This window comes from Lepisosteus oculatus, chromosome 2 (genome assembly GCF_040954835.1).
Source record: "Lepisosteus oculatus isolate fLepOcu1 chromosome 2, fLepOcu1.hap2, whole genome shotgun sequence".
NCBI lineage: Eukaryota > Metazoa > Chordata > Actinopteri > Semionotiformes > Lepisosteidae > Lepisosteus > Lepisosteus oculatus.
In genome coordinates, this window is record NC_090697.1 from 3,019,199 (window position 1) to 3,047,197 (window position 27,999).

Genomic DNA, 27,999 nt, shown 5'->3' on the forward strand with positions numbered 1-27,999 from the left:
TTTACACTTTAAGTTTGTATTCTAAAATAAATCAGAATGTCAACAAATATGATAATTAACTGAGTGTTTTACTGTATCAACTAATTAATAATCCACCAAGTCTTATATAATGTAAATACTTATATATCCATTAAAGAAACAAATAATCAAACTTAAATATACAAAGAATTACATCAAGTAAACAACGGCACATTTCAAATTTTAAGAATACTGTAAGAGTCAATGGGCGACAAAACACAATTAAGTTATTAAAATCCATCCATTTTATAACCTTTCTTCCAATTCAGGGTCGTGGGGGAGCTGAATCCTATATTTAAGTACATAATGGATACAAAAAATAAAACACTATATATATTTTTTTTATTTTATTTTATTGTCCATAAATGACATGTTGAGAGTTTCCTGCAAAATAATGACAAAAGGCTCTTTCATGTTTCTATTAACATTTATATGCAGCTCATCCCCATTTCTGATTAGCACAACAGTGGTATCATTAAATAAATAAATAACAGTAAAAGAGTACAAAAGATAAGATTCTGAATACACTGCTTTTGTTCACTGCAGACCTTACTAATAAATTGCTTTTCTTACAATTGAATACAGTCTATCAATACCTCTGAAGAGGACTGTAATACTTATTATACATGGGCTCCATCTGTATTATACTGTACATTGACGGAGCAATGTCAAAATGTCAGGTGTTCCTATCTATACTACCAATTCATATAGTATCAAAAGCCAATAGTGCACATATAATATTTCATCACAATATTTCTAATTGTGAAAACTGCCCAATCCACCCAATGACATTTTGTTTTATGCATTTTAATATTTATCCATGTTTTGTGAAATTTTCAACTAGCCATTCGAAAACTCAAAAAGCTCAGAGAAAATCATATCTAAAATTCGACAAAAGAGGTGATGATCATTAAAATGCATCAGACCATTTCCATGAATTTCATTAAAACATTTTCTGCCTTTATGATTAGAAAATACATTCAGACTTTGTGAAAATCTCTTCTAAGCATTCAAGGGTGCCACCAGGGGGTACTTTTCAAAAGCCAGTGTCTTAAAACCATTTAACGAAACAAGAAAACTGTAGCCTAAAAATATACATCATGACGCTGAAACATCTGTAGTAAAATCATGGCAGCATTTTCATCTAAAATTTGATAATGGTGTATGATATTTACTGTAAAAGGTACACCAAATACTGTATGTCAGAGGAGGTCACTGGTCAGGTTTATCAGGACCAGAATCTAATCAAGTCATTTTCTTATTTTCTATAAACAAAGGACACAGTCATCCTCCAGCTGAAAAAACATTCATGTGTGATTTTGTGGAATCAACACTTCAACTTCCAGAATCCGAAAAACTGTACATTTGAAAGGCAAGACAAAGTCAGTTGATGATCCTTAGTGTACAAATATGGCAGACAGAAGAGCTTGGAGGCTTTCATAAAAGCTTCTGTGCAATTCCCTTGAGTTTATGTGCATTCAGTTTGCATGGAATTCATTTTCATCAGAGAAGAGTCTTTGTGCTTCAGCTCAATCGGAACCCTCACAGGAGATGCACAAGTGCAAAAAGGGTTTCTGCAGTTAAAGCTCATTGTAGGAATTCTCTGCAGTTTTGAACATCAGAATAGAGTTGTAGATTTTCAAGGCAGGTCCAAGTTTAATACTCAGTATCTTCACCAGGTCCACCTGTGTGAGCAGCAGAAAGGCCTCACCATCAATTTGCTGAGGGAAAGATGAGAAGGCAGTTAAGATAAAACAAACAAGCCCAGTTGGATCAGTGTGTACTGAGACATTCAACTTTCAGCACATGGATAATTATACCATATTCATGTTACAATTTCTGCAGAATCTAAAAATAGCTCCTACATATCCACAGTGACTGGGATGTACAATATAATCATTTCCTTTCAAGAGCTGCCCTGAAATGCACATAAAGACTTTTTCTTTAGCAGATTTGTAGTGTTATTTTTAATGTATTAATTTTAGTAAAACACATGCCCTTAATTCCTACAGTCGTTTAGTTCTGCCTCTTAATGGATAAAAAATTACAAGACTACAGCACAAGTTATTGCTCTCTATTCATTTTACATCTCTTCAACAAGTTGCACTATATCAGTATCACATTTAAATTTCCACAGTACTGCTAACTGTCACATCAGCAGAGTGAAAATCATCAGAACATTTCAATATGATTACAATGACATGTAGTAGATCTCACGCAGTATAAAGCAATCCACTGTGCATTAGGCCCTAGAAATGTCTCCTATATTTGTGTCTCTTTCCCTTCCCTTATCCACCTCTTTCTGTTGTCACCCAGCAGCCCGTTCTGCTCTGTCTGAAACTCAGACCACATTGTGTCCAATCTTTTCGGTCATGGCCCTTGATTGCATTGCACCCGCACTGTGGTCCCCAATTTTCCAGGTGTACAGGCTGCAGCTCAGACCACAAAGCCTATGGGTTCCCCTCTCTGCCGGCATCCTACATGGTACTGTGTCGGCCCCTATCATTCTGCTCCACCCACGGCCTCAGCCCACCTGCCCAGTGTCCTTGATACCTGTCTATGGAAGAAATGCAGCATCCTGTCTTCACAAAATTTCTCCATTTCCCCTTTTGGATTTCTCACATTCTCTCTATACTGTGGAAGTCAACATCCAGATACACTAACTCCTCCCTGTTTCAGCAACCCCTTTGTCAGCCTTGCCCCCTATTCTGGAGAGCAATGCACACAAACTGTCCACTCTCACACTTTGGCTTGGAAATGTTGCTAAGGCTTCCACTGGATCATTTACAGTATATCCTCTTTTCATCATTGGATCTACTACATCTTCCGTCTTATTCTGTTTCATCATTAAACATACTTTCCATCAGCATTATGGGGTCCCAATAACTTCTTTTGGGGGCTCTGACAGTCAGGTTAGATAAGCAAATAAAGCACACAAGTTCAAATACATTACTATTTACTCCATCTTAAGTAGGGTTTGACTGAATTAGTTAGAAAAAGCTAAATGTGATTGGAATGCTTTCCAAGGATATTTATCAGAAAACCTTTCAATGTATGAATATAGGAGTTGGCAGGCATTGTCGTGGCATGTTGTCATCTGAATGAATTTTCAGACATGCAATGGTCAGGACAAGTGCCAATTCTTACTCTACAAGCACAAGGTATCTTTCTTGGCTTAGTATGATGCACCAAGAAGGTTGATTGTTGACCCTATCTGTTAGGTTTATGCTAATGACCCATTCTGAACTTTATTTCGGCATAATTTTGTATTGGATTTTTTTTATAGCAAGCATGCTGTATGTTGTGCAAGGTATTTATTCAAACTCCATCCTACTACACTGCACTGCCTGTAAAAAAGAAATGCACTGTAAAAATCAGAAATAGGGCTTATTGGGAACATACAGCAATAGTATTTTGTGAATGTCTACCAAGATGTTCGGCAAGCTGTTATACATTGTTCATAAAGCGTGACTATTAAAATGCCACAGAGAAATGACACCACAATCTGTGCGGTTATTCACATAACAAGGACAGTAACTGAGATAAAACCATCAGGGACAGACAGGAGAGCACTTAACAACATGCTGGCTCGATGTGTAGGAAATAAAATGACAATCAAGTCCAAGTCCTTACTACTGCAAGGAAAAGCACCACAAAAGGAACATATTTATGATGTTATTTTTTTTACAATACAATTCAAGAAGACTGACGATTTTAAGAGAAACCTGGCACAATGACCCTCATTAGAACCATTTTATCCATTTCACCACTTTTAAACTGCTTTACACTTAAAATAATTAGAATGCAAGGAAAAGATGAATTAATGAATTACTGTTATTATGAGATACCCACAGCAGATTGCATCCCAGATGTTAAAAATGACAGCTGCTGTTGTTCCAGTCCCATTGTAAGGAACTATCCCCTTTTAAAACTGACAGATTATTTTTCTTTAAGGTTTTACATATGTTTAAACTGGTTACAGGCCTTTAAAAATGTTGTCTTTTTTGGTCTTAATTAAAGTTGCAATGCAGCGCTGAAATAATCCTGAAGAGCAGGGGATTCATGATTTGCCTGCAGGCTGTGAGTGACATTCAAACAAGATTCTGTTTCAAAGCAAATAGAAAGAAACCTTGATTCATACCGTAAGCTCAAACATAGCTTTTAGGTTCTAAGCAAATAATTTCAGGGTTAAATATATTTAATTTTAAAGCTGATCACTTGGATACCAAATTAGTTGTTTATATCACTTCTATGATCTGTTGATTATTTATTCCTTTACAAAAGTAGTATCATCCCATCGTTCAGGAATTTAACTTTCTTTAAATATCTCTTAAGTTAGAATTGTTTAAAAAGAAAGGAAGGATGAAGACACTCTTATTGTAATAAAAACATATCTGCTCCAAAGCTAACTTTAAACAACACTGCACATGCTAGAGTGAATATTTTATAATTCACATTTAACGATGCTACAGGCATCCAACTATTGAGAGTGCATCTGCATTGGGTTTCGGAATTAGAGATATAAGGCCTTGTTTTAATTGGAGCTCTAATTTACCATCTTATTGAACCTTCATTAAATATTTAAAATAATGGATCTTTAATTAGGTTTAGAGATTTTCCCAAAACTGGAAATAAAATTGTACCATTAGACCAAAACCGGAAATAAAATTTTACCATTAGATAGATATAACATATTAGAGCTTAATTTAGGAAAACAATGATTTATACCATATTATGTACAATCAGCTTACATATTCAGAGATTTACTCTGGGTTATTACAAATTGCATAATTAATTTTGAGAGGAGATATCAAGATTGTGTTTTGCTTGTTGTATTTGATCTAAATGGCTAGAGGAAGGGGAAATATTTACGCACCTTTGGGTAATTTCTAATGTAATCTAATAATATTTTAGTCAAAATAATTTATTTATTAAATAGTGAATAATAGTTTATTATAATTAAATAGTTTGTGCAATTTATTCAGAACTTCCCATTTTTTGTTCTTTGCTTTACTGAAAAGTTAATTTACTGGGTTACAACATAAATACACCAATCTTTCTAAATCACCAATGCTTTTATCATTAAAAACGTCACCTGCTAATTTCAATATGGTCATTAAAATTTGCATAAATTCCAAGTAAAACATTTTATTTTGCTTGTCTTTGAAAACCACTAAACAAAAAATCAATTCATTTAAGATTGGATAAAAATGCACATATACTGTATATGAATTACTGTTCGTATATCACAAAATACCTGTAGAAACAAGATATACTGTAAATCTGTGATTAAAAAAAGTTTAATTTCTCATCAAATCATGTACAGATAGTTCTAATAGTATATGTTTTTGGTTTAATGTGCTTTGTACTGTGTACAGTATAAATACCATTGCTTAATTTAGGTTAAATAAGTTCTCAGTTTAACACACTTGGTCATGGTCAGCACCAGGCAAACCAATGGGAGTGTATGAGATAATATAAGCATTTAACTGCACTTGTGCATATGACAAATAAACCGAACTGAATTTTGTTTATGCTAGGAGATGAGGAGCATCTCTTGAGTGACACACAGGCAGATGGGCAATCTCAGAGTCTCAGAGTTCTTCCAGTTCTCCCATGGTTTCACACTTTCTAAATTAGTCAATGCAACATCTTTGACTTAAGGCTGTAACACGTGCTTTGTTACAGGGTTGCCCTTATGAGAGTAAAACCTGTCCCTAAATGTTTAGTAAAATTATCCTTTGGGACTTGTGGAGTAGATCTTATTCACAAAGGTGATTTCAAGGCTGGCTTCCATTTTAGAGGATTAAGCCTTCCCAGCCTGAAAGGGCATTGGATGTCGTCCTGTATAATTCTTAGAGAAGAAGGAATCTCATTTGTGGGGCTGACTTCAATAACTTAAATAATTAACCAACTGCTCCTTACTTCTGAGTCTGATTGCAAATGTTCATTCAGAATGAATGTAATGCAATAGCAAAGGAACACTTTTATATTGGTGCACTAGATCCAGACACTTGTGTTTTAGTATCATTCCCACATGGGTTATGCCTTCTCCCCAATTCCTCACATGGGGATTCCTGGAGAACAATCCTCTTGCTAACTTTTAAGCAGGACATCTGGTGACTTTTAAGGAGAGCTGCAGCGCTCTTTTTTATCCACCTTATCACAGATTATACTGTATAAAATCGAAAATAAAATTAATTAAGCATTAAAGTAAATCTACAGAGTGAAACAAATCTTAGACTTCAGAAATGAAATGTCCTAACTTAATCATTTTAAAACATAGATGACAAGTTTTAACATTAAATAAACTTAAATAAAATATCTACACTTTCTAAACTGTTAAAAACCCTAAATATAGTTCAACTCCCTCCACTTTTTCCTTCAATTTTTACATCGAATTCTGAAACGGAAACACACAATTGTATGAATATATTAGATTAATTAATGAGTGTAACTGTTTTTATGTGACTATCCCTCTGATTGGGAGTGAACCCAGAAATGCTTTATCACCTGTTTACAGGTGTTTTAATTGGGAATTATTTTTAGTGTACAGTATGTTGTATGAGGCTTTATCAGGAGCATGTCTGCCATGTAAATTAAACACCATCTGTAAGTCAGAAGAAGAGAGTGGAAGAAGAGATTGAAAACACATTGTGCAAGCGAGTAGGCTAGAAACAGGACTTCTCTACATAGGTAAGTGGAAATGGCCAATGGCTTTACCTCCTATGAACTTTTATTAAAACACCAGAACTGAAACCCAAGCACCATGAACTCAACCATGACTAGATTAATGTCAATCCATTGTGACTGACCATTTCTGTCAGCACTAATTTTAATACCCCTAATATTCAGTGAATCAATGAGAATTTTACTCAAATGTAAAATCCATTGGTCAGTAGAACAAAAAATTAAAAAAAAAAGATATGATGATACAAAAAAATTACCTTTTGAACAACCTCAGTAAAGGAAAACTGGATTACAGAATAAAAGGCATTGTGTCATGGCTTTGATGTTTTTTTAAATGAACACCTCACATTCCAATATTAAAGGATAAAAATATTGGATTTTTGATATGTGGATGATTATCCTTCAAAGAAATCACTATTCTTGTCCTCTCCAGTTCTCGGTAGAAGCTCATGGAAAATTGTACAAATGATCGGGCAAGGTTTGTAGTATTCACTTATTTTGCCAAAGTAGTGAACAGTGTCCTTCATTTTCTGGTTTCTTTACATCACTTAATCTCAAATTCTATGTTTTTGTAACAATTAGCCTCCAATAGTGACATCAACTGATGCATTTTTAACATCTGTTTCAGTAACAGAAACTTTTTAAGGCAGAAAGTGTTTATCACTGATATTATATTAAAAATGAGGCCACCTTCTCACACTCTGTGCATTTTGGAATGGTATATCTCACAGAGCATCAGGGGAAGATATTTCACTAGCCGGTTGCTCACTGTGCATCATGTTGTTTGTGGAGGACTTTTGCACTGAGGAAATAAAACAGGTATTTAAAGCTCCTCTTCTAGTTTGCTGAAGGTAAGGGCTTTCAGTTACAATACTTGAATTCTTCGCTGACTGTCTTTTTCATCTGTGTGTTGTACATGACCGCTTGAGCCACTGAGCGTTTTTTCATGGCATTACTGTTATCCACTGGTAATGTAATGAAATAACTTCACTGTTGTCATTTATAAAGTGACTACCATTACCATTTTAGAATTAGGTTTGGATATTTTTAATTTGTAAAATAAGGTTAAAGCTGTAAAAGACACAAACATCTCAGTCTCTCCTGTAGATAATCACATTAACATCAATGAGGGGGGGTGTTCTACCCTGTCTGGGTATCAGAAGGATGGTATGACCTTCAATAACAGGCTTTCTCCCGGTAACACTAGCATCTCCAGTGATCTCCAGAAATACAGTATGCTCCAGTTCCTCCTTGAGCATAGCAATCACTTCAGCAAGAATGAATTAAGCAAGTCTTTGGAGATCATGTTTACGCAGACAGTAACAAGAAACGTGACTCTGATTCCAACTAGGCGAGATATTTCTTCTTTGAATGAGAAGGAAGAACTTAAACTGTGCACTTTCACGCTGAATAACACTACGATTTAAATAATTAGATAATTCTTCATTAATTTGTAAATTATTAACCAGTAGTGACACAGAGGTCTACATTTAATTAGGGTTAAAGAACGTATTCACCAAAATCCACCAGATTTCATGGACAATTAATTCTGATGGCTAAAGTAGCAAATACTATACTCATTTTCAGACTGACATACAGTAATTACGTGTTCTGGCAGTAAAACTTGGGAGAATACAGCACCATCTCCTTCAGCACTTCCACTCCATGGAAACCTCTCTTTGGAGAAAAGGGGATTTGGGCTTTCATTATATCAGCTGCCAATTCTCTTGTCTGCTAGCATTCAACTGCATTTGGCAGCCAAGCACCTTAATTAATTTAATTTTCTTTTTTTTTCAAGAGCACAGTGACTAGCCACTTCACAAAGGAATGAAGGAATGACAAATAATTATATTGTGTAGAGAAACAAGAAGCCATGCTTTCTTGAGATTCAACTCTGCTGTGCTGTCCAGATTTTCTATCATTTGTAACAATGTATCAGTGTTAAATCTGATAATTTTCTGTTATGAGAATATGGATATTTTCTAAGAAGGTAAACTGTACTAATTACAGTGTACATTCATAAATAAACAGTGTAGGGATTTTTCTGCAAGGGCAGAGAGCAACTCAAGGAAAAATAAGAAATTAGAAGATTCTGCTGCATCGTGCATAAGAGGCAAAAAATCAGAAATAGGAGGTGGGCACTGATTCAGGTCAGAGTGAAGACAGTAGTCAGTACTATCCATCATGGCAGATGCATAACTTTTGGTGTGGTAAGGAAAACTAAAAGGTAAGTCACCACACAGAGCTGCATTACTGTTGTGCTCTTGTGACCGTCGCGGTTCCACGCGGGGTCGTGCCCCCCGCCGCCCGTTCCGTCCCCCACACCTGGGGCTCGAACCCGGGTCACCGGTGTAACGCAACAGGGAACCAACAGCGTGAGCTAAAGGAGACCTCCCTCAGCCCAGTCAGCTGAGAACCCTGCTACGCGCAGTGAGGGCGCTGACATCACCACACCAGCTCCGCTACACTCTCTTGCTGAACGAGTCACTTTTGATATTCTGGTTTTCTGATTCTCCTTTTCAAAATATAATTTATAATAATTCTGCAGAAAAGGTAAAGATGGGAGATGGGAGACCACCGAATAATAAAACTATCCTCAGTATAGTATACACTAACAATGTCTATTTCCACTTAGACCTTCATTTTGACTTCACAGAGAAACTATATTGTACACTTTCCAACTAAACAACAGCACAACATGTTTTCAACTCCACACTTTCATTTTAGACATTCCTCTCCACGATATTCCTCACAGGTCCTGTTTTGTGCATATTACTTACAAAAAATCCAAAAACAATCAGAGAAAAAAAAACTATCAGCCTTATCACTTAACTATCAACTATCACTTAGCATATTTATAATCAACAGCTCACCCAATGATTTTCCATTCCAATATAGAAATAAGGAACTTACCTCTTCTCTGAATGTTTTCACTTGCTCTTTACAGCCAGGTAGTCCCTGGATGAATTCGGTGACCTAATTAAAAATAATTACATATACAGTTTGCATGATTAGAAAATGCATGCTAACTGATGCAGCAGTATTTGCCGGTGGGTCATTCCATGTTAATTCAAGCAGAGCTTTCCACCACTAGATTTTGTTTATATTTTGTACAGTAGAAGATGGGAAAATAATGAAAAAACTAGGTCAAAGGTTTAAGCTCACTAATAAAGATCTGTGCAATATACAACTGGCTATGCGTACTACTGTACTCCGCATACATCTCCTTTTGAATCTGAACATTTAGATAAGTATTCAAATACTATTTAAGTTAAAAAACAAACTGTGGATTATTTTTTTCCACAAGGAAATTGAAAATGAAACCACAGTGATGACTGACACGGAAGTGGTCACATGTCATTTCCTACAGTATGTCTGTCATTGCCTAGTAAATTAAAACAGATTATTGTAAGAAATATGAACATCTACAAAATCACATAAAACAAAGAAATACAGTACCAGTGAGCACCCAGTTCTGGGGACTAAGTGTCACCTATTATAGTACGCACTTCTGAAGATGCATAAACCTCCACAGGAAATCCCTCACACCTTCTGTTTGCAAAGTACAGGTATCTTTAAATATTTATGTTTGAAAATGTTCTTTACTGTACAGTATATATGTAAAGAGGTGGCCATAAAATAAGTAGGGCTAATTTATTAAAATCTGTTCATAAACTTCTAGTGTGGATCTGAATTTCTCACATTTCATTTTCATATTCGACAAACAACTCATGTATTGTCCTTTTATTAATATTACAAGAGCTGTGAATCCTTTAAGGTTTGTTATTTCAATTTTCCCAAACTATACAGAAATACTGAAGTGGTGCTAAACATTTCCACAGAAGATTTACCTGGCTATCTATGCTGAAGAATGCAGGCCTATAGAGTGACATTCTAAATATCATTTTTTTATCTACAAAATGACTACAAAATCACACTCATTTCGAGTATAGCTATATTCCTGCACGTACTCCTCACACTATCAAATCTTTAACACTGGGTTTAAATATTTGCCTTGTTCCAAAAGTGACCCAAGGCCTTTGCACTGTGGGAGGAATCCAGAGCACCCAGAGGAAACCCATGTGAACATGAACATGAGAGAGCACACAGACTCCACACAGACAGCACCCCAGGTCTGGAATTAAACCCGGGGCCCCAGTGCTGCTAAACACTGGGCCACTGCGCCATCACTCTGTCTTCCACTACACAAAATACAAGCAAATTCTAAAATCTTGAGGTGCAGATTTTTCAGAATTTTTGCCGATTTGGCACAGAATGACCACCGTATGCCAGAAAATGAAAACTGTGAACACAATAAAACAAACATTGAAATGTGTTTCATAATTCAACGTACAAAATACGTTTCTTGTGAATGAAAATGTCATGTGAATAAAAATCACCTGCACTGACAGAATCCTACAGTATAACCCAGAAGTGATAAAATGATGAAAATATTCAGTTTTAATGTGTGGTTAATGATAAATTACTGACATGTTGGTATTACAAACATATAACTTACATGTTGGTTTTTAACTCAAACTGTTTCCATAAAAACGGTATTTCAGACATTGCATTTAAATATATGATAGTTATATGTACATACAGATAACGACGTAAATGTTGTAAATAAATTAGAAAAAAATACGTATTTAATTCAAATAAAGAACACAATGGTAAACGGTAACAGTTTGTTTTCATAACAATAGATGTGCAAAAGACCACCTTGTCAAAAAGAACGTAGGAACGTGAAATAAAGTACCTCTTCAACAGTCCACCCAGCCACTTTACTGGCGGTTATTCCTGCCACACTGGGCAGCAGCTTGCTGTGCTGTTCCCAGCACAGGGGCAGGCTGGGGATGGGTGATGTGGAGGGCATGAACACAGACTGATGTAGAGCCTGCTGCAGGGTGAGCTCTTCACTTTCTGGAAAAACCAAACATACAGACCATTTATTGTTCCAATACAAAACAATATCTCACAAGACAACCGGTTTCCTTTCAGCTCTGGTAAAAACAACACTAAAGTTAAAGTTATCTTCAATGACAAGATCAGTGTTCAATCGGATACAAGATCTGAAAACTCTGTATGTGGCAAAACTTTTAGCTGCCAACTGTTTTTGCTTCCCTAAGAAGAAAAAAGATTTAATCAAGATAATAGCTCCAATCAAAGGGCTTAAACAACCAAATTAATTAAAACTGCAGTTGAAATGAAAAGAAGACACAGCGTGTTGAAGCCCAGAATTGAGAAATTATGGATGCTACAGTACAATTTATTTGAACGACCTATTTAAGTACTTGCATACCTCCCTTCTACCCTGAAGGCAGGAGAGATTTAAAACCGTGAGTGTCATACCTTTGAAACAAAAAAATATTCTTTGGTCATTGTACGAGAATTACCTATGACACTAATATGTACTTTGAAGTAGTTCAGGTGGGTAGCTGCGTCAGCATGCGTAGGCTGCAAAGGAACAAGAAAAGGTTAATTCCATGTTGAAAAGAGAAGAAGAGCTTCTTTCTTCTCGTTTCAGCATGGAATAAACCTATTACTTGCTCCTAAATTAAAGTCATCTGAGGCCCCATATACTGCAATTCCAAGGCTATTGTCTTGTAGATCACCAGTGTAATGATTGCATTCCTTACATTGGCAAATGTAATGGCTTCATATGAATATACAGAATGAATAATAGTTAATGTCCCCTGATCAGCTCATGGGACTGAAGACTGTCTAGACTATGTTATGATTAAGATGGTAAACTTTGTGCTTCTGTGTTTGTTTACTGCATGGTGAACCTCAAGTGAATCAGCATGAATATAACTTTAGAAAGGAAAGGGGGTAAGAGGACTAGCTTGTGGAGGAGACAGACGTTAAATCAGTGGGAAATTGCAGACACAGCAGTACTGGTCACTTTGACACAGACACCAGTGACTGTGGAGCAAATATGTACTTTGCAAGTTATACATTGTGGAATTGGGTTTATTGTAATAAAAGGAAGAAGATCCAGGTTTGTTGTATTGAAATTGGAAGTGGAACTAGACTTAAAAAGTGGAGAAAGAGCAAAGGGAACTATCTTTTGCAATTACTATAATCTATAATCTATAGTGTCAATGAGAAACACTAGTATAAATGAAATCATGAAGTCTATATAGAGCCAACAGAATGCTTCAAGAGGAAGGAAAGATAGAAGAGACAGGATTGAACCAAACAGTGTCCACAAAAACTTCATCCCCCCAATTTTCAATAACTGCTTAGTCCAACAGAAGATTGAGATGAGAAGGAGCCTAAACTGGCAGAGTGTAAGGCAGGATACACCATGGACAGGATGCCAGTCCTTCGCAAGTCAAACATACTGTACAAACCTATGCACTCACATATACACCAATACAGTACTGTAAGGTGACAACGTAGAGATGACAATTAACCTAGACCCGATGCCTGTGGACTGTGGAAGGAAAGAGGAGTACCTAGTGGATTTCCAAAAGACTATGGGGAAGACATGCAAGTTTAACCTGAGTATCCAAATCCCATATCATATTTTACTGTACATCTAATTGGGGCAAACTATTTCAATCATGTTCACTGGATGCATTCATAGGGAACTGGAGGTAGTGTGTATGAAACACTTCAGATTTGTCCATTTCTGAGTATGTGTGGTGGTCTTTTTATAGTCTCACTGCTATGCTTGCTTTCATAATGTCAATTTCAGAATGTTTTTAACCTGTACACTGTTTTCATTGCTACAAAACCCAAATGATGTCTAATGCTACACCTTTACCACACATTTAACACAGATGATGTCTGCATTAAATCCTAGACTACTCAGCACCAGCATCTCAGGGTGAATACTTAAAGGTATATAGGGAAAATAGTTTGGAAATATGATACGGGCAGATAACATTTGACATCTGGTGGAAGGATGTGCCAGCTATATCTGAGAACCTGCAATCAGATGAGAAATGTCAGGGTTGACGGAACAAGGTGGTGATGTTGCCTGCAGCAAAATACTGCATCCAGCTTTCAGACTGAAAAAATGAACCCTGCCATAATAACTCTAAAATGTTGTCCTTATAATAAATGTTTTGAAATAATTTAATATGCTTCTATAAGATATATAATATCACAAATTAGAGTGGAAGAATACAGATCAGTTGTAGTTGTTTTTCTGTTGAACTAACTCCCACAGGAGTGACCTATTTTTATATATTTCTGTAAACAGACTGCATTTTTGTAATTGTAAACGAATTCCCTTTTGTCAACACCTTCAGGACAAACGTCTACTACAGAGAAAATAAATTCGCTGCGAGGATTATTAGCATACTATCTTTTCTTTAAAAAGACAGACACATTTATTCATTGAATGCAGAAAGCCTGACATAGATCAGCTCAACTTCATAGCAATATTGAAAAACAACATGGAGCATGAACACCTTCTAAAAATCTTTGCTCCTTGTCTTCATTTTATCAGACCTTCAAATAAAAACAGTCATCTCTATTCTATCAGCAATGCTGTAGAATTTGTCAAAGCAAGCAGAAAAAAGCTATACAGAGAAAACACTCAGACAAGCACTTATTCTAAGATCCCCAATCCTGATTCAGGAGGGCTGGGTTGTCTTTATGTTTCCTGGGTCTCTTTCAAGCACAAGCAGCTGAAGAGGTGGGAGAAAATGTTTAACTGATCCAAATTAGCCAATAATGAGCTTCTTCAGAGCACTATGAGTCCAACCTGTCTAAAAATCCTGTAGACACCTCTGTTTTCAAGGTTTTGTATAAGTTATAGTGTTAAACAACATTAGTGTTTATTTTTTCAGTATGTTAAATCATGATCAGACTTGAAGAAGCTTGTTCACTCTCATGTCCTCTCCCCCATGCAATAATCCTTGCAGTTCCTTAATATTTTAGGCATTAATATTCTCCATATTGGGGACTGCAAGTCAAATGAAATCATTTCAGGAAAAAAAAAACATATAAAGAATAGGCCAAGGCTAACAAGCACAAGCACTCTACGTAGATATTCTGTTACAGTACATAGCACACACAGTTTTGAACCATGTGTTTTCTAGTCACTTAAAAGTGATAATATAGCTCAGGTGATAAAACACTGCGTGGAACCTACTGTGCTATTAGAAACAATCAAAACTAAAATGTTTTTCCTGTCTGTGCTGGATGAACCAATTATTTCTTTACCACAAAGAAAAAGGTGGGAGAACAGGTATTTTGATGACTGTCAGTGACATTTTTTTTATTTAAAAGACATCAGGTTCTAGTAAACATGGCAGTGGCAGACTGTGTGGTATCTAAAGTAAAGAAAAATAAGCTCAACAGTTTTAACATTTGGCTCTTTTTGATTCAGAAGGTAATCTCTGGGGCACACTTTTTGTGTTATGGCAGAAAAGTTTTTTTTTAAATCACTTACCAAGAGTTCTACACAATATTCTAGAAAAAGGGAATGGAGGTTTCTTGTGTAATTAGGTTAATATATTCTTGGCAAATAGCAGATCAGTTGTTATTAGTCACAGAGATGAATGTGGTTTAAGGCACCGTGCAGAAGAACAGATAAGGCAGCAAGTCAGGTGGAAAACATATGGAGGAAATAAGAGAAAAGGGTCTTTATGTCTTCCCTTCCGGGTGCAGCTATCAAAGAGAAAAAACAGCAGGGCCATTTGTTTCGTGAATAAGTGATTGTTAGGAGCTGTGTGAGAGAAAATGTTTAGACAAACAGGGAAGGTAGTGCTTTAAATGGCTAATGTCATTTTATGTACTACCAAGGCAGTACAAATATTCAGAACACCAAGAGAAAAGAGCAAAATGAAACTGAAATGCAAGGGTAATTGCCTCGACACACGTGAAGACAAGCTGGAGGCTGCTTAATGAACAACTTATTACCAGTGATTGGCGTACTAATTTCAGATAAAGATGAGAAAATTGCTGAACAGATGAGAAAAACAATAGGCGGCAAATGCAATCATGGTTCCCTGATTGTGAGCGATCATCTATTAAACACGTGATGGTTCTCTCAGCATTTGCAGTATTGCATGTGGTTTTATCTATAGGCTACAAAGGAAAGTCTTCCAGTGTTACCCCATCTAATCATAATAATAATTATACCTTATATATAGCGATTTTCTGGATATTCCACTATTACACAAGTATTGGGGACTCCTCTCCACCACCAGTTTGCAGTCTCACCTGGATGATGCAACAGCAGCCATAGTGCACCAGTATGCTCCCCATACACCAGATCAGATAATGGGATTATTAGGAGGCCATGACTGGTAAAGGCCAATGCAAAGTTTGGCTAGGATGCTGGGGTAACACCTCTTCTCTTTTTTACATCTTATCTGAAGGACGGCACCTTTTTACAGTATAGCGTCCCCGTCACTATACTGAGGCATTAGGACTCACCGCAGGGTGAGCGCCGCCCACTGGCCTCACTAACACCACCAACTAAAAAACCTTAGTTTTCCCCAGGAGGTCTCCCATTCACGTACTGACCAGACTCACACCTGCTGAGCTTCAGTGGGTAGTCAGTTGTGAGCTGCACACATCTGGACCTGGCTTCAACATCTGCACTATGAGCCATATTTTAATACAGTTGTGTTGTTCAAATTACTGTTATGCTGGGATCCCATCCACATTCCTATGCCCTGCGCCTCGTCCTGTTAAACTATCATGCCCAATCTGTCAATTTGGCCACAACCACCTCCATCACTTCACTTACAAATCTCGCTCCATCCTTCCTCTCTATTAAAGACAGAAAATGATATGCAATCATGGACCGTGAATGTCAAGGAAATAAAGGACACATGGCCTCATGCCACTTGGGCATGTCTATTGTTCCATTGTTGAAACTGGGAGCCCACCTTTGGTCTCAGTGATGGATGACTCTTCACTCTCTATCTCCTCCTCCTCCAGCTCCTCTTCTACCTTTCGTTGCTTACACGGGCGTCCGACTCTGAAAGACATTTTCATAAAAACATCAGATGGCTTGACTCACACATTTAATAACAAATCAGAAATAAAAATAACATGGAATAATTGTAAGCAATATGGCGAGACGTGCTCTCTGTTTATGTTTAGCCCACTGACATTCCTATTCCTACCATGATTGAACTGCGCCCAATATTTAACCTTTCTTTCACATTCAGTGGGCTGTTTTATTAAACTCGAAGACATGACAAAATCTGATATTTCACAACATATATCAGCTGTGAAATTAAGATACTGTACAAATTTTAGAGAATACTATAATAAATTACTGTGAGCATAAATTCTTTATACTCAAACCAGTGCATCCATTTCAAAACCAGTCTTTACTCTTCATTATGCCAATCATTTTCCCATAACTGAATTACAGCTCCTCCCAGTCTGAAAGCACTGGTGGTATGTTTCTTGTGTCCCAGCTCACTGCTACGAGCCCTGAAGCAGAAGGGAAAGCACAGGCAGATTCCTCGGACTGTCCACCTTCAAGTCACTCATCCTTCGATACAGTACATCACGGGCTGTGAAGTGCTGTACAGGAGGTTCAGCGCTGGCTGGAAGAAAAGCCATTCCTTATTGATAGAATCCCAAGCCTGCAGAGGCCCAGGGGGCCGCGATGGTCACTGAGTCATTGGGGGCAGACAGGTGTGACCAACTAATTGGCAGCAAAGGAGGAACCCCAGGCACTGGCAACTACCGACGTGACTCAGGTTCGAGCACACAATGCCTGGATCATAGTGCTAACGTGAAGCACTTTTACAGACTGGATCACTCCCCTCGCTCTGCTCTGGTAAGGGTCACAGCAACCTTGACGTATGGCAAATCACAATGAGAAAAAAGCTTTTGCTTCAAGAAAAGAGATCAAACTCAATGATCGTGCTTTTTACACTGAAGGATATTCTAGGAGAGAAACAGCAGGAAAAGTCATTGTAAAACAGAGTATATACTCTGGAATACTTCATAATCTAATTCCAAGGCCCAAGGCCCAAGGCTAATTGTTTAAGAAAAAAAAAACAATCCTTGTAATTATTTCACTTCAACATCAAATCTCTCTATATCAAAGGAAATATTACACCCTAATGATATTGAGGAGCATCTTGAAACTTTGAAGAAATGGGGAACACATCAAAGACATGTAGATTGGGCACCAACATATAAGACAATATGTACTCATACATCAGAACTCATACATCAGAAAGACCACCGAAACTAAAATTATTCTGCAGCTAGGATCACACATTCTCCCTTCCCTTAACGACAGATTACTGTTCTTTTAAATTTTCTCCATTCATTGGAAGTTTCATTTCACACCTCTCTGCACCCATTCTGACTTCACACCTCTTGATTGGCCTCTCTTTCTGTCCCCTGCTCCCGCCTCTCACTCCTCCTCCCTCTCAACCTTTGTTCTCCCGCTACTTTACCTTTGCCTAATGCCCTGTCTCTCTCACACCTGAAGAAGGCTCCACGGCCGAAACGTTGTGTTCTCTTTCTTCTTTTTTTCAGCATGGAATAAACCTATTACTTGTTCCTTTGCAGCCTACGCATGCTGACGCAGCTACCCACCTAAGACAATATGTTACTGGGGCTGCACAAAAGTTTGTCATAATATTGTATCTACTATATAATGCAAAGTGGTAAATTGAAAGTAAATTTGCAATCTCTCTAAATAGTTAAAGCTAAAAGATCAGCCATAAAAATAATTAACTGTTCAGTGGAATGAAAGACTAAACTGTGTACAGTATAATTGTGATTGCTAATCACACTATCACTGTGAAATTGTGATGGAAAAGTTTCCTGTAAAATGAAATCAAAATTTTTCCTTCCTTTTTCTATTCACTGTGCCACTTTGTAGTATGATATATAATAATCTCTCTTAAAATATATATGAAACATCCAATCAATAGTTCCTATGTTCTCGTAGATTTCCTCCGGGTTTCTTCTGGGTGCTCCGGTTTCCTCCCGCAGTCCGAAGACATGCTGGCAAGTTAATTGGCTTCTAAGAAAACTAGAGCTGGTGTGAGTGTGTGTGTCTGTGTGTGCCTTGTGATGGACTGGTGGCCAGTCCAGTGTGTTTCCTGCCTTGCATACATAATGTTGCTTACCAGGATAGACTCTGGCTACCTTTTGACATTGCATTAGATAACATAGTTGCAAAACTAGTTGCAGAAGGACTGATGACTCTGGTAGAATCCATTGAAACTGATGTATAAAACATCTTATTGCTATCTTAAAGATATTAACTTTTCTGTAAAGCAGAACATAAGTATACATAATGTTTCACAACAGAGTGAAGCGGCAAAAATATATATTTTTTTGTCCATAAAACCAGCATGAATGTACCTCTGTTTCTAATTTGTTATCAAACCTAATGAACTTCCTTCACCACAGATATGCTGTTTTTGCCATTTCTCTCTGTGGGTGATACTTCTGACACAACAAGAATTATCATCTACAGTGTTCGTGCCTCACAATAATCATCTTATTCAGGAACTGGTAATCAGACAAAAAAAAGACTCAGCAAAACAAATTACAGCTGTGTTGTAGCTATGTAAAAAAGATTCAATTTTGATGTAAAAGGGCAGGGCCTTTAAAAGGATGTCATTATTTTAGTTTGATTTTTTCCTGTTAGTATACTAACTTAGTGCAATAATGCTGATGCAAAGATCATGTGTATTTATGATACTTAAACTGCACTACACAAAAATAGGATGATCACTTACTGCAAACCATTATTAAAAGTATTTTGATTTTGTAAGCATAGTCTAGAATCTAAAATTAGATATGAATCTCAGTCGTCTTTTGCACAAAACAAAAATATGATATCTAGTTATAAATAACAGTAATATGTATGCTATTTATATTATTTAAATAAATCTACAATATAAAACACACAAATTAAAATGTCTGATGAAGATAAAACTAATAATGAATTCTAGCTCTCGTGTAGCAGTACATTATGATCTAAGCAGCCATCACAAGACAAAAGACTTAAAGCAGTACATTTAGCAAATATTTACCTTACAAAGTTTAGAATTATGATAGCTCTACATTATCACATTAACCTAAGAGGGCACTTTATCTATTTATGTTGGTTATATAAACACCCTTGAAAAGATTAGTTCATTAGCCATTTCCTCCCTTTGGCTTTGTGATAATGTGAAGGAAAAAAAGCTTTGAGCACTGATTACTTAAATATAGGAAAACCCATTCACAATGACAGAACACAGTAATTGCTAGGAGCTTTTGCTTTTAATTCTAGGCTAAATATCATCAACCTAAGACGTTCTAGTTTCTTGTGACTGTACATACTGTATGAGGTTTCTGAGAACTATTTTAAGGAAATGGATCACAATTCTCCAAAGGATCCAATTACTTTGATTCACAAATCTGTTGTTTCATATAAAGATAGATATATGAGTCATTATATACAGTAGTAGCTTCACAACACACAAACAATACACACAGCCATACCAGAATATTACAGAACAGTACGTTCTGTAAGCGTAACAATCCAAAGAGTCCAAAGCAGTCCAGTGAAGGAGTGGTTCCCAGAACACCAGACCCTTAGCCACAGTGCCAGTGCTGCTGCAGGTGAACAGACCTGGACCTTTTCGGTAAACCATCTAATTGTTCGGCAGGGCAGTATAATATACAAGACAAGAAATATTGGGATAAAAGCACTGGGAAAGCTGCAACTTGCCAAAAGTTAAGTACCAACCCTAAACCAAGATTTCTATCAGATTACACTAATCCAGAACACAAAGCCCATACAGTGTTCAGAACAGCCAACCTGCTATGCTTCTTTCCTTTGCTAAGGAAGAAAGCAGACTTCTTGTGCGAGGAGTCCTCGTTTGCTTCCTGGGCACCCAGTGTCTCTGTTCCACATGTCTTGCTGTGGTTGTTTTGGTTTGAGCCAAACTGTTTTCTGAGGAATGAGAAAAGACAAGCAGAAAAAAAAGTGTTTTAGTAGTAGTGAATTAACTACTGTAAGTTTTGAATAAAAAAACACCCTGAGGAATGTCATATTTTCTTTACTTCCATCTCATTAAAAGGGCATCACATTGTAGAGCGTGTATATTTTACAAAGCAACAAGTAATAGGTTTATTTCATGCTGAAAAGAGAAGAGAAAAAACACGTTTCAGCTGTGAAGCCTTCTTCAGGGGTCATGTGTGTCATGTATTTTTTACATTTTAACTTGAGCTGTTAAAGGAATATTGCTTTACTAAACTTAGAAGAAAAGTCCAAATCGTTCTTACTCTACTACAGACGATGCCGTGTCACAGATTGATTCTCCTTTGCTGTTCTTTGCCATACTCAGGCTTGATACAGGTATTTCTCCACTGAGACGGTCTGGAAGAACCGAGTCCTTGTTGATATTGATATCAGAATATGGGCACCCTACAGCACTGGAAAGATAAAATCACAAAACACTATGAAGTAGAGATACTGTAATTTAATCCTATACTGTGGTGATGAGATATTACGTTTTATAAAAAGTAAAAAATAAAATCTTTCCAGGGATCAAAACACAATGTGGAAATGGAGTATCATAAGACATACTGTTCAAACAATTAAAACCAAACAACAGGTTTTACGGCAACAATACAATTATAAAACATATACAGTATTTGTATATGCCTTAAGAGGCCCTCATGCTCATTTAATAGCTGAAACAATAGAACTGCATTAAAGTCATAAGAAATGCTACAAATGGGAGCAGGAAGGAATCAATTCAGTAGTTAGCAGTTAATTTGTCCAGGGACCTCCTCCAAGCATGTCCTGAAAGAAGCCAGAGCATTGGCTTCCACAACACGGCTGGGTAGCTTGTTCCATTAGCTCACAACCCTCTAGGAGTGTGATACACACTACTCTTTCCGCTAGAATAAAAGATCTGTTCCTAAAGAATGGTGCTGTAACAATCCCTGTTGCTGATGCCATACTTATGGGATTGTGCTGCATATCTGAAAAGAACCAACAACAAAGACATAACGCTGGCAAGTGATGATGGCGGAGAATGCTTTAAGTTTTTGATTTTCCACATGCATGCTCTACAAAAGACTTACAGTACATGCAGCAATGATAGTCTGGGTTGTGAAGGCTGCTTGCTTTTCTCTATATAATTGTGCATTTCTCTTCCTGATTTTTTTTTTGTCTGAAACACTTACCCATGGCAAAAGCATTTCGCATGGCTGAAAATGAACCTGATTTTTCACAAATTTAACCACATAACTGTAATGCTACAGTGTATGATTTTGTTCCAAAGGAATGGCACTGCAAACAATCCCTGATAAATGTAATACATCTGATAAATGTGATTTATCAGAAAGGTAAACGATAAAGATAAGAAGTGACAGGCATAATGTATATTCTGCCATGCGAGAAGGTGGTAGGTTCAGATAAGATGGACACTCTTGTCTGAACTACATTCCCCAGAAGGCTATGGGAAATGACCTGCCATCCTCTGTCACCTGACAGGTTGGTGTAAGAAAACTGGTTGGGTGACAATTTAAAAACTAGGAAGCAAGGACCAGTCATTATCTGTTGTCTCTGTTATGCCTGTTTTATGGGTGGATGGGAAAACATAGTCTCCTTGTGAACTACTGAACTCTCCAGTATCATAGTTAAAAATCTTACATTAGGTCGATTAAAACACTAAGAGAAAATCTGATTAGGTTGGTTACTGTGAGTTATGTGAATGAGACAAGAGAATAGAGAGACATGGTGGCTATCTTGCAAACAAAATATTATGAAAGCATGTAACTAAATTTAAAAACAAATCCTGAATTTATACAGTATGTATGTTTTCATAAAGTGTAAATTCTTACAGAGTATTATTTTCATGAAAAGGGACTGTAGAAGAGGATTTGATCAGACACATTTCCCCACAAAATCTGTGGTGTCCCCTAGGAATAATGTTTTGAAAACATGAACTTTCCAGCTTGATTACAGCACAATGCATAACCTACTTACTTTTGTCCTTTGTTCCTAGTTAAACATTCAGTCATTTAATTTCCTTTTCGAACTCAAATAATTATATGTCATTCTTTTGCATTGACTCATTGTCAATCTATCCGAATAATGTGAATTGAATTTGGTGAGATACACCAAAGCTTTGGTGAGCTTCTGTACATTTTTGAGGTTGTAATATTAACACAGTAATCTAGAACGTCTTACGCAGTCAAAGTAAAAAACTAATGAATAAACTCAACCAGATTAAGAAATCAAATAAACTGCAGCTGGAGTGGATGGCGGTATTGAGCTCTGCAATACCACCTCTAATACATGCATGCCATGCGATACTACAGGGGGAGCTTTGACATAAAGTACAAACAGTATGAAAATGCTTCTCCTTGCAGAAACACGTTTCACCAACAATATGACCAGTTGATGGCAAAAATCATTGTTCATGGTATTACTGTATATTTGTTTGCAGGCAATAATGAGCCAAGGGATCTAAGGCTGGTAGGATTGTTCCAAAGTCCTGCAAACCAGTGTCCACCGATCCATTTTCTGAGAGCTTTCTCTAATTCAGAGTCGTGGGGGAGCAGGAGCCTTTCCAGTCCATTGCAGAGCACACACAGAGACAGGGCCAATTTTCCAAGTAAGCCAATTAACCTGTCTGTGGGCTGTGAGAGGAAACCAGAGCACCCAGAGGGAGAAGATACAAAACGAACCGCTGTGCCACCATGCTGCCCGTCCTACAAACCACTGTGAAAATAAAGATGTCTCCTCTTTTCAGTTTGTGGTTGGTTTGTGCTTCACAGATTCTGGAGCAGTCGGTTAGGTTTGGGTTTGAGATCACAGTGTGCTTTTCACTAAAAAACCTCACCTATAGCTTCCCCGCCATCACACACATTTAATGAAATTTCAGTCATCTGATTTTAAAACAAAAAATAATGCAAATCTCACTTAAGATAATCTGTGGATACCTGTGATGGCCAGAATATCTTGCCCCTTTAATGTGTCCCACACCTTTACAGCCTGGGGTAGGACAGCCCCCCTGTTCTGAGGACTCAAACATGTCCTGTGGGCCTACAGGATCAGGAGAAAGAAACATTGTTAACTATACTCCAACAAAACACTATGAAATAAGAAAGGATTATTTGTCCGTTGAAATTTGGATTGAAGATGTCCACAAATAAGTTAATTATAGGTTCATCGTTGAACATGTGTTTATCAGAATACAAAAATAAAACATTATACTTGTTTTTGGAAATGCTGATTTTCTTTATTCTGCTAGGAAAACAAATTGGCTGACTTCCAGATACACGTATAAAGCAAGGTGACTACTAAAGAATACTAAATGTCAAACAAACTGCATCCTTAATCCATAAGTACATTTTGGCCTGGACATAAAACAGATAAAATCACAGAAAGCAATGCCTTGGGATGCTTTTTTTAGCGTAAAAGATGAAAATCAAATAAATGGAGCAGATTAATTTATAGTCATCTAAGATGCTAAAGGAAAAATGCATTTGTTAACTGAAAGCTCTTGTGGTGGCCCTAATAAATTATGCTCAGTTTACATATCAATCAGTTTTGGAAGCACAGTTTTTTACAAACGCATGTTCAAATAAATCTCTAAAAATGTATTCTAGAACACATCATGTGAAAAACTGAGCCTTGTGTTATGACACTGCACTTCTATTCCCAGGCTAGGTCTGGACAGTTAACAATCAAAGAGTAAAACCGACACGTTATTATAAGCTGATAGGAATATTTTGTGTAAGAAATATCGATAAAGAGAAACAATGATTTTCTGCAAATGTCATTACCATTTATTTGTAATCAGTTGTTGTTACTCCTTTTTACAATGTGTAAATCTGTATCCTATTACGTGATGGGAATCACTCATTAGTAGAATTTGATATTGTGCATATACTTTATACGTAACAAAAAACTGAAATAAGAAAAACAGTCAGAGCTTGTAGAAATATGCATCATACTTTATTTGAATGCTTTAAACACCAAATAAGGTTATGTGCTTTTTTATCAAGTCACCATATGTCAATATTTACTGAAGAGAACAAGATCAGCTAATTATGTGTAAAAAAATAGAAATGTATTTAATAGTGCATCTTACACACATCCAGCAGTGAAGTTAAAAATATCTAAAAACACATTATTATTGAAGGATGTGATAAAAAACTAATTTAACTAAAAAGGCAAAAATGACAGATATTTTGGGTGTTTTGTAGCTGAAGTGATGTAAATAATTGACCTGATAATTTAACTTGCTAACTGCACTTCTTTACTGTAAATAAGGAACATTAAAACTACAGTATACAGGGGTTTACATGATTGCTGTGTGTTCACACTACCTATAAACCATTTTGGGTCTTAGTACTTTATTTGTGCAGCCCTTGCATTGCATTTCCAGATTGTGTAAGCCTTTTTCTCATGTATTAATGTGCATGATTGTTAATTGAATGTACGCTTAATGTGAAATTCCTACATTGTAACCTGGATGAGGAGAGGTAAGAGGGTTCCTACCAAGCAAATAATAACAACACAGACTTTCTGTAAATCACCTTGCAATCCTCAAACTTGTGGCCTTTTAAATCCATTCCACATCAGAAACTTTATGACTCTCTTTAATGCAATGAGCTCCTTGGTTCTTTACTCAATCAGCAGGATCAAACTAACAACTGAGGATCTGGTTGCACTAAAGTATTCTTTAGTATGGAGCGGATTGAAAGGGGAGTTGCTGTAATACTCTAAATCCATGGTTTAGCTGGAGCTTTACTGTGAACTGTTTTGAGGATTTTGGTCATAGTTCAAGATGTCTTTTAAACTTATTTCAGAAAATCAAACAGTTCAGCAATTATAATACAAGTATAATCTGTTACACCAGAACTGAACACATTACCACATTTGTGTAGTGCAAATAAAACTGCTGAAATTACTCACTGATAGGTGGCTGAAGAGGGTGCATAGTCTTCGCACACCAGCCAGCAGGATGGATTTCAGGGCTGTCAGTGTCTACCCAGTAATCATATTCATCACCCCAGCCATCAAAGTGGATCTGCACGGCAGCGAACAATACCATGTAGACCATCATGCACGATGTAAAGCAGGCCTATTCAGTTCAGGTCCTAGAGGGCTGTCATGACCGTAGGTTTTAATTCCAACTCAGCTCTGAACAAACTAAATCAGCTACAGTAGCTACAGGCCTAAAAGGACACATTGGGCAGCTTCTTCCAACTCATCCGTTACTGTTGTTTTATAAAAACAGAAGACCTATAGACATGAGCCCTCCAAGGTGTGAAACCTTTCTGAATCATAGAAAATAACATCACAATAAAAATGGATTTGACATCATGACCTGTCTGGTGGATTCTGGTGAGCAGATAAGCAAGTCTTTGTCCGAGTGAGTTGAGTATTGCACAATATGAATAGCTAGAGCAAAAGACTGACATCAGAATGACATCCCATTTCCTGGGATTTAATGGCTCAAAATGCTTCAGATTAAATTCAGATCACAGGTGAATATTTATTTTTAAAATTATGTTTAAATGAAACCAAACAATGGAAACCCAAAATATAAACATCTCTAAAGAACACTGTACTGATTAATGGATTTCTTTGTTTTTTATAAATGTACAACAAGCATTTTTTAATACATTATTTAGTACATAAGATTAATATTTAATAATAAACACAAGACTCTGCTGTACACTTAGATTGATCCACAAGAGATATGGTGTGCATACACTGATTCAAGACATGCAAATGTTTGGCTGATTTCATCTACTATTAGCCTAGAATCATAAGGTACCCACTGAATAACTTCAATCTTCACTGGATGCCTCATTCTATATGCGATGATCATGATGATCAGTTGCAAGTTGTAGAACCATAGCCGAGTTCAATTTACCAAATATCAAGAGTATCGGTTTAGTGTTCGACTTTGAACTCACAATCGCAATTAGTGGCTCAGCCGGGATTCAACAACTGATATTCAGGTCCTACCAAACACTTCTCCCCCTTAAAACTTAAAATCTAAAACAGCCAGAAAATATTATGTTATGCATACCAGCAAGCAGTTAATCTATAGGGCACTTTTTGACAAAATAATAATTTATTTTTATTCAGGAAGTGAATAAAATAAGTAATTTAAAAAAAATAGAAAGAATGTCACCACATTTTTCTGCTGTGGAAGCCATATTAAAACCATTTAGTGTAAAATTCACAAATGAATGTGAATTCAAAGTTTCATGTGTTTGCTTCATATTAACTGAGAAAGTAATTAGTTTCTCTTCCATTGTGCACACACAACAGGGGAATGAATATGTGATCCCCTTGAAAGTTAACCTGCCTTTCAGAACCATGTTTTCTTATATGTTTGTTGCACTTAGCACAACTCCTAGGGAAAGACAAGCTAACCAGCACATAAAGTGGTTCTGTCCATATTTCACTGTGATTTAGCTGTAAGTGTTATGAAGGGAAATGGCAGTGAAGTTGCTGAAATGTCAGAACTAAGAGATTTTAAAGGGGATTAGAAGAAGGTAATCAGGCTGAAAGAAATGTAAGATACATAAAATTAACAGAAATTCAAGTCAGCTTGACAGATACAGATCTAGCCATTCAGAATACATGGCAAATAATGCAACAGAATGGGTATACTGTACACACCACACTGCACTTTTGTAAAGATATTCACTTGCAGGACTGCACTACTTTGTAAAACCACCAGGTTGCACAAAGAATGCTTAATGTGGCGTTTGGGAGCATTTAAAAGCACCAAATTTCTAATGCTGAGCTCCTTAGGGACAATTTTTTTTTCAATTCTATAATTTTAATTGTATACTGTTTAGACTTTTATTAGTGTTATACTGTATATTACTGTATGTTAAATATTAAATTAATTTTAAAAGAAAGTAGGGCTTTTCTACTGAAAAAAAAACTTGTAAACGTGATGTGCTTCTTTCAAGTTTACATCTGCATTTAAATTATCTATATTTTGTCCTAATGCAAATTTCAGCAACAAGTAATAAGGAAAGAATTTTAATTTATATTTTAATTATAAAAATAAATTGCACACATACTGTACTGTAGTGTTTTATAAAACTATACGGTATCAAACTGTATTTACAGTATATTTATACAGTGTACCGATCACACTGCAGTTTACTGACATGTACGCTAATGTTTTGGGACAATCTGTGGATATGACATCACGTGAACTCTTGTTGTGAATGCAATGGGATTTTTTTTTCAGTTTTACAACCACATTAAAACAATCTAGATTTTGTCTTAATGCTGATTCCAGCAGCAGGTAATTAGGAAAGTATTTCACTTTAGATTTTTATTAT

General features: G+C 36.5%; 1 protein-coding gene across 4 annotated transcripts in view; it reads right to left on the minus strand.

Annotated features, from left to right (window-relative positions):
* Positions 1–352: 352 nt before the first annotated feature.
* Positions 353–27,999, minus strand: part of l3mbtl3 (L3MBTL histone methyl-lysine binding protein 3) — a 62,232-nt gene continuing 34,585 nt past the window's right edge. For 3 of the 4 annotated variants that reach the window (XM_069195944.1, XM_069195950.1, XM_069195948.1), the window contains exons 15-23: positions 25,595–25,709; positions 23,614–23,716; positions 20,941–21,090; positions 20,474–20,608; positions 16,566–16,657; positions 16,198–16,269; positions 11,468–11,631; positions 9,622–9,684; positions 353–1,739 (exon numbers count right to left, since the gene is read on the minus strand). In XM_069195944.1, coding sequence (XP_069052045.1) covers positions 1,599–1,739; positions 9,622–9,684; positions 11,468–11,631; positions 16,198–16,269; positions 16,566–16,657; positions 20,474–20,608; positions 20,941–21,090; positions 23,614–23,716; positions 25,595–25,709 — 1,035 coding nt within the window. In that variant the 3' untranslated portion in view covers positions 353–1,598. The remainder of the gene's footprint in view (positions 1,740–9,621; positions 9,685–11,467; positions 11,632–16,197; positions 16,270–16,565; positions 16,658–20,473; positions 20,609–20,940; positions 21,091–23,613; positions 23,717–25,594; positions 25,710–27,999) is intronic. The other variant, XM_069195953.1, reaches the window with a different exon arrangement.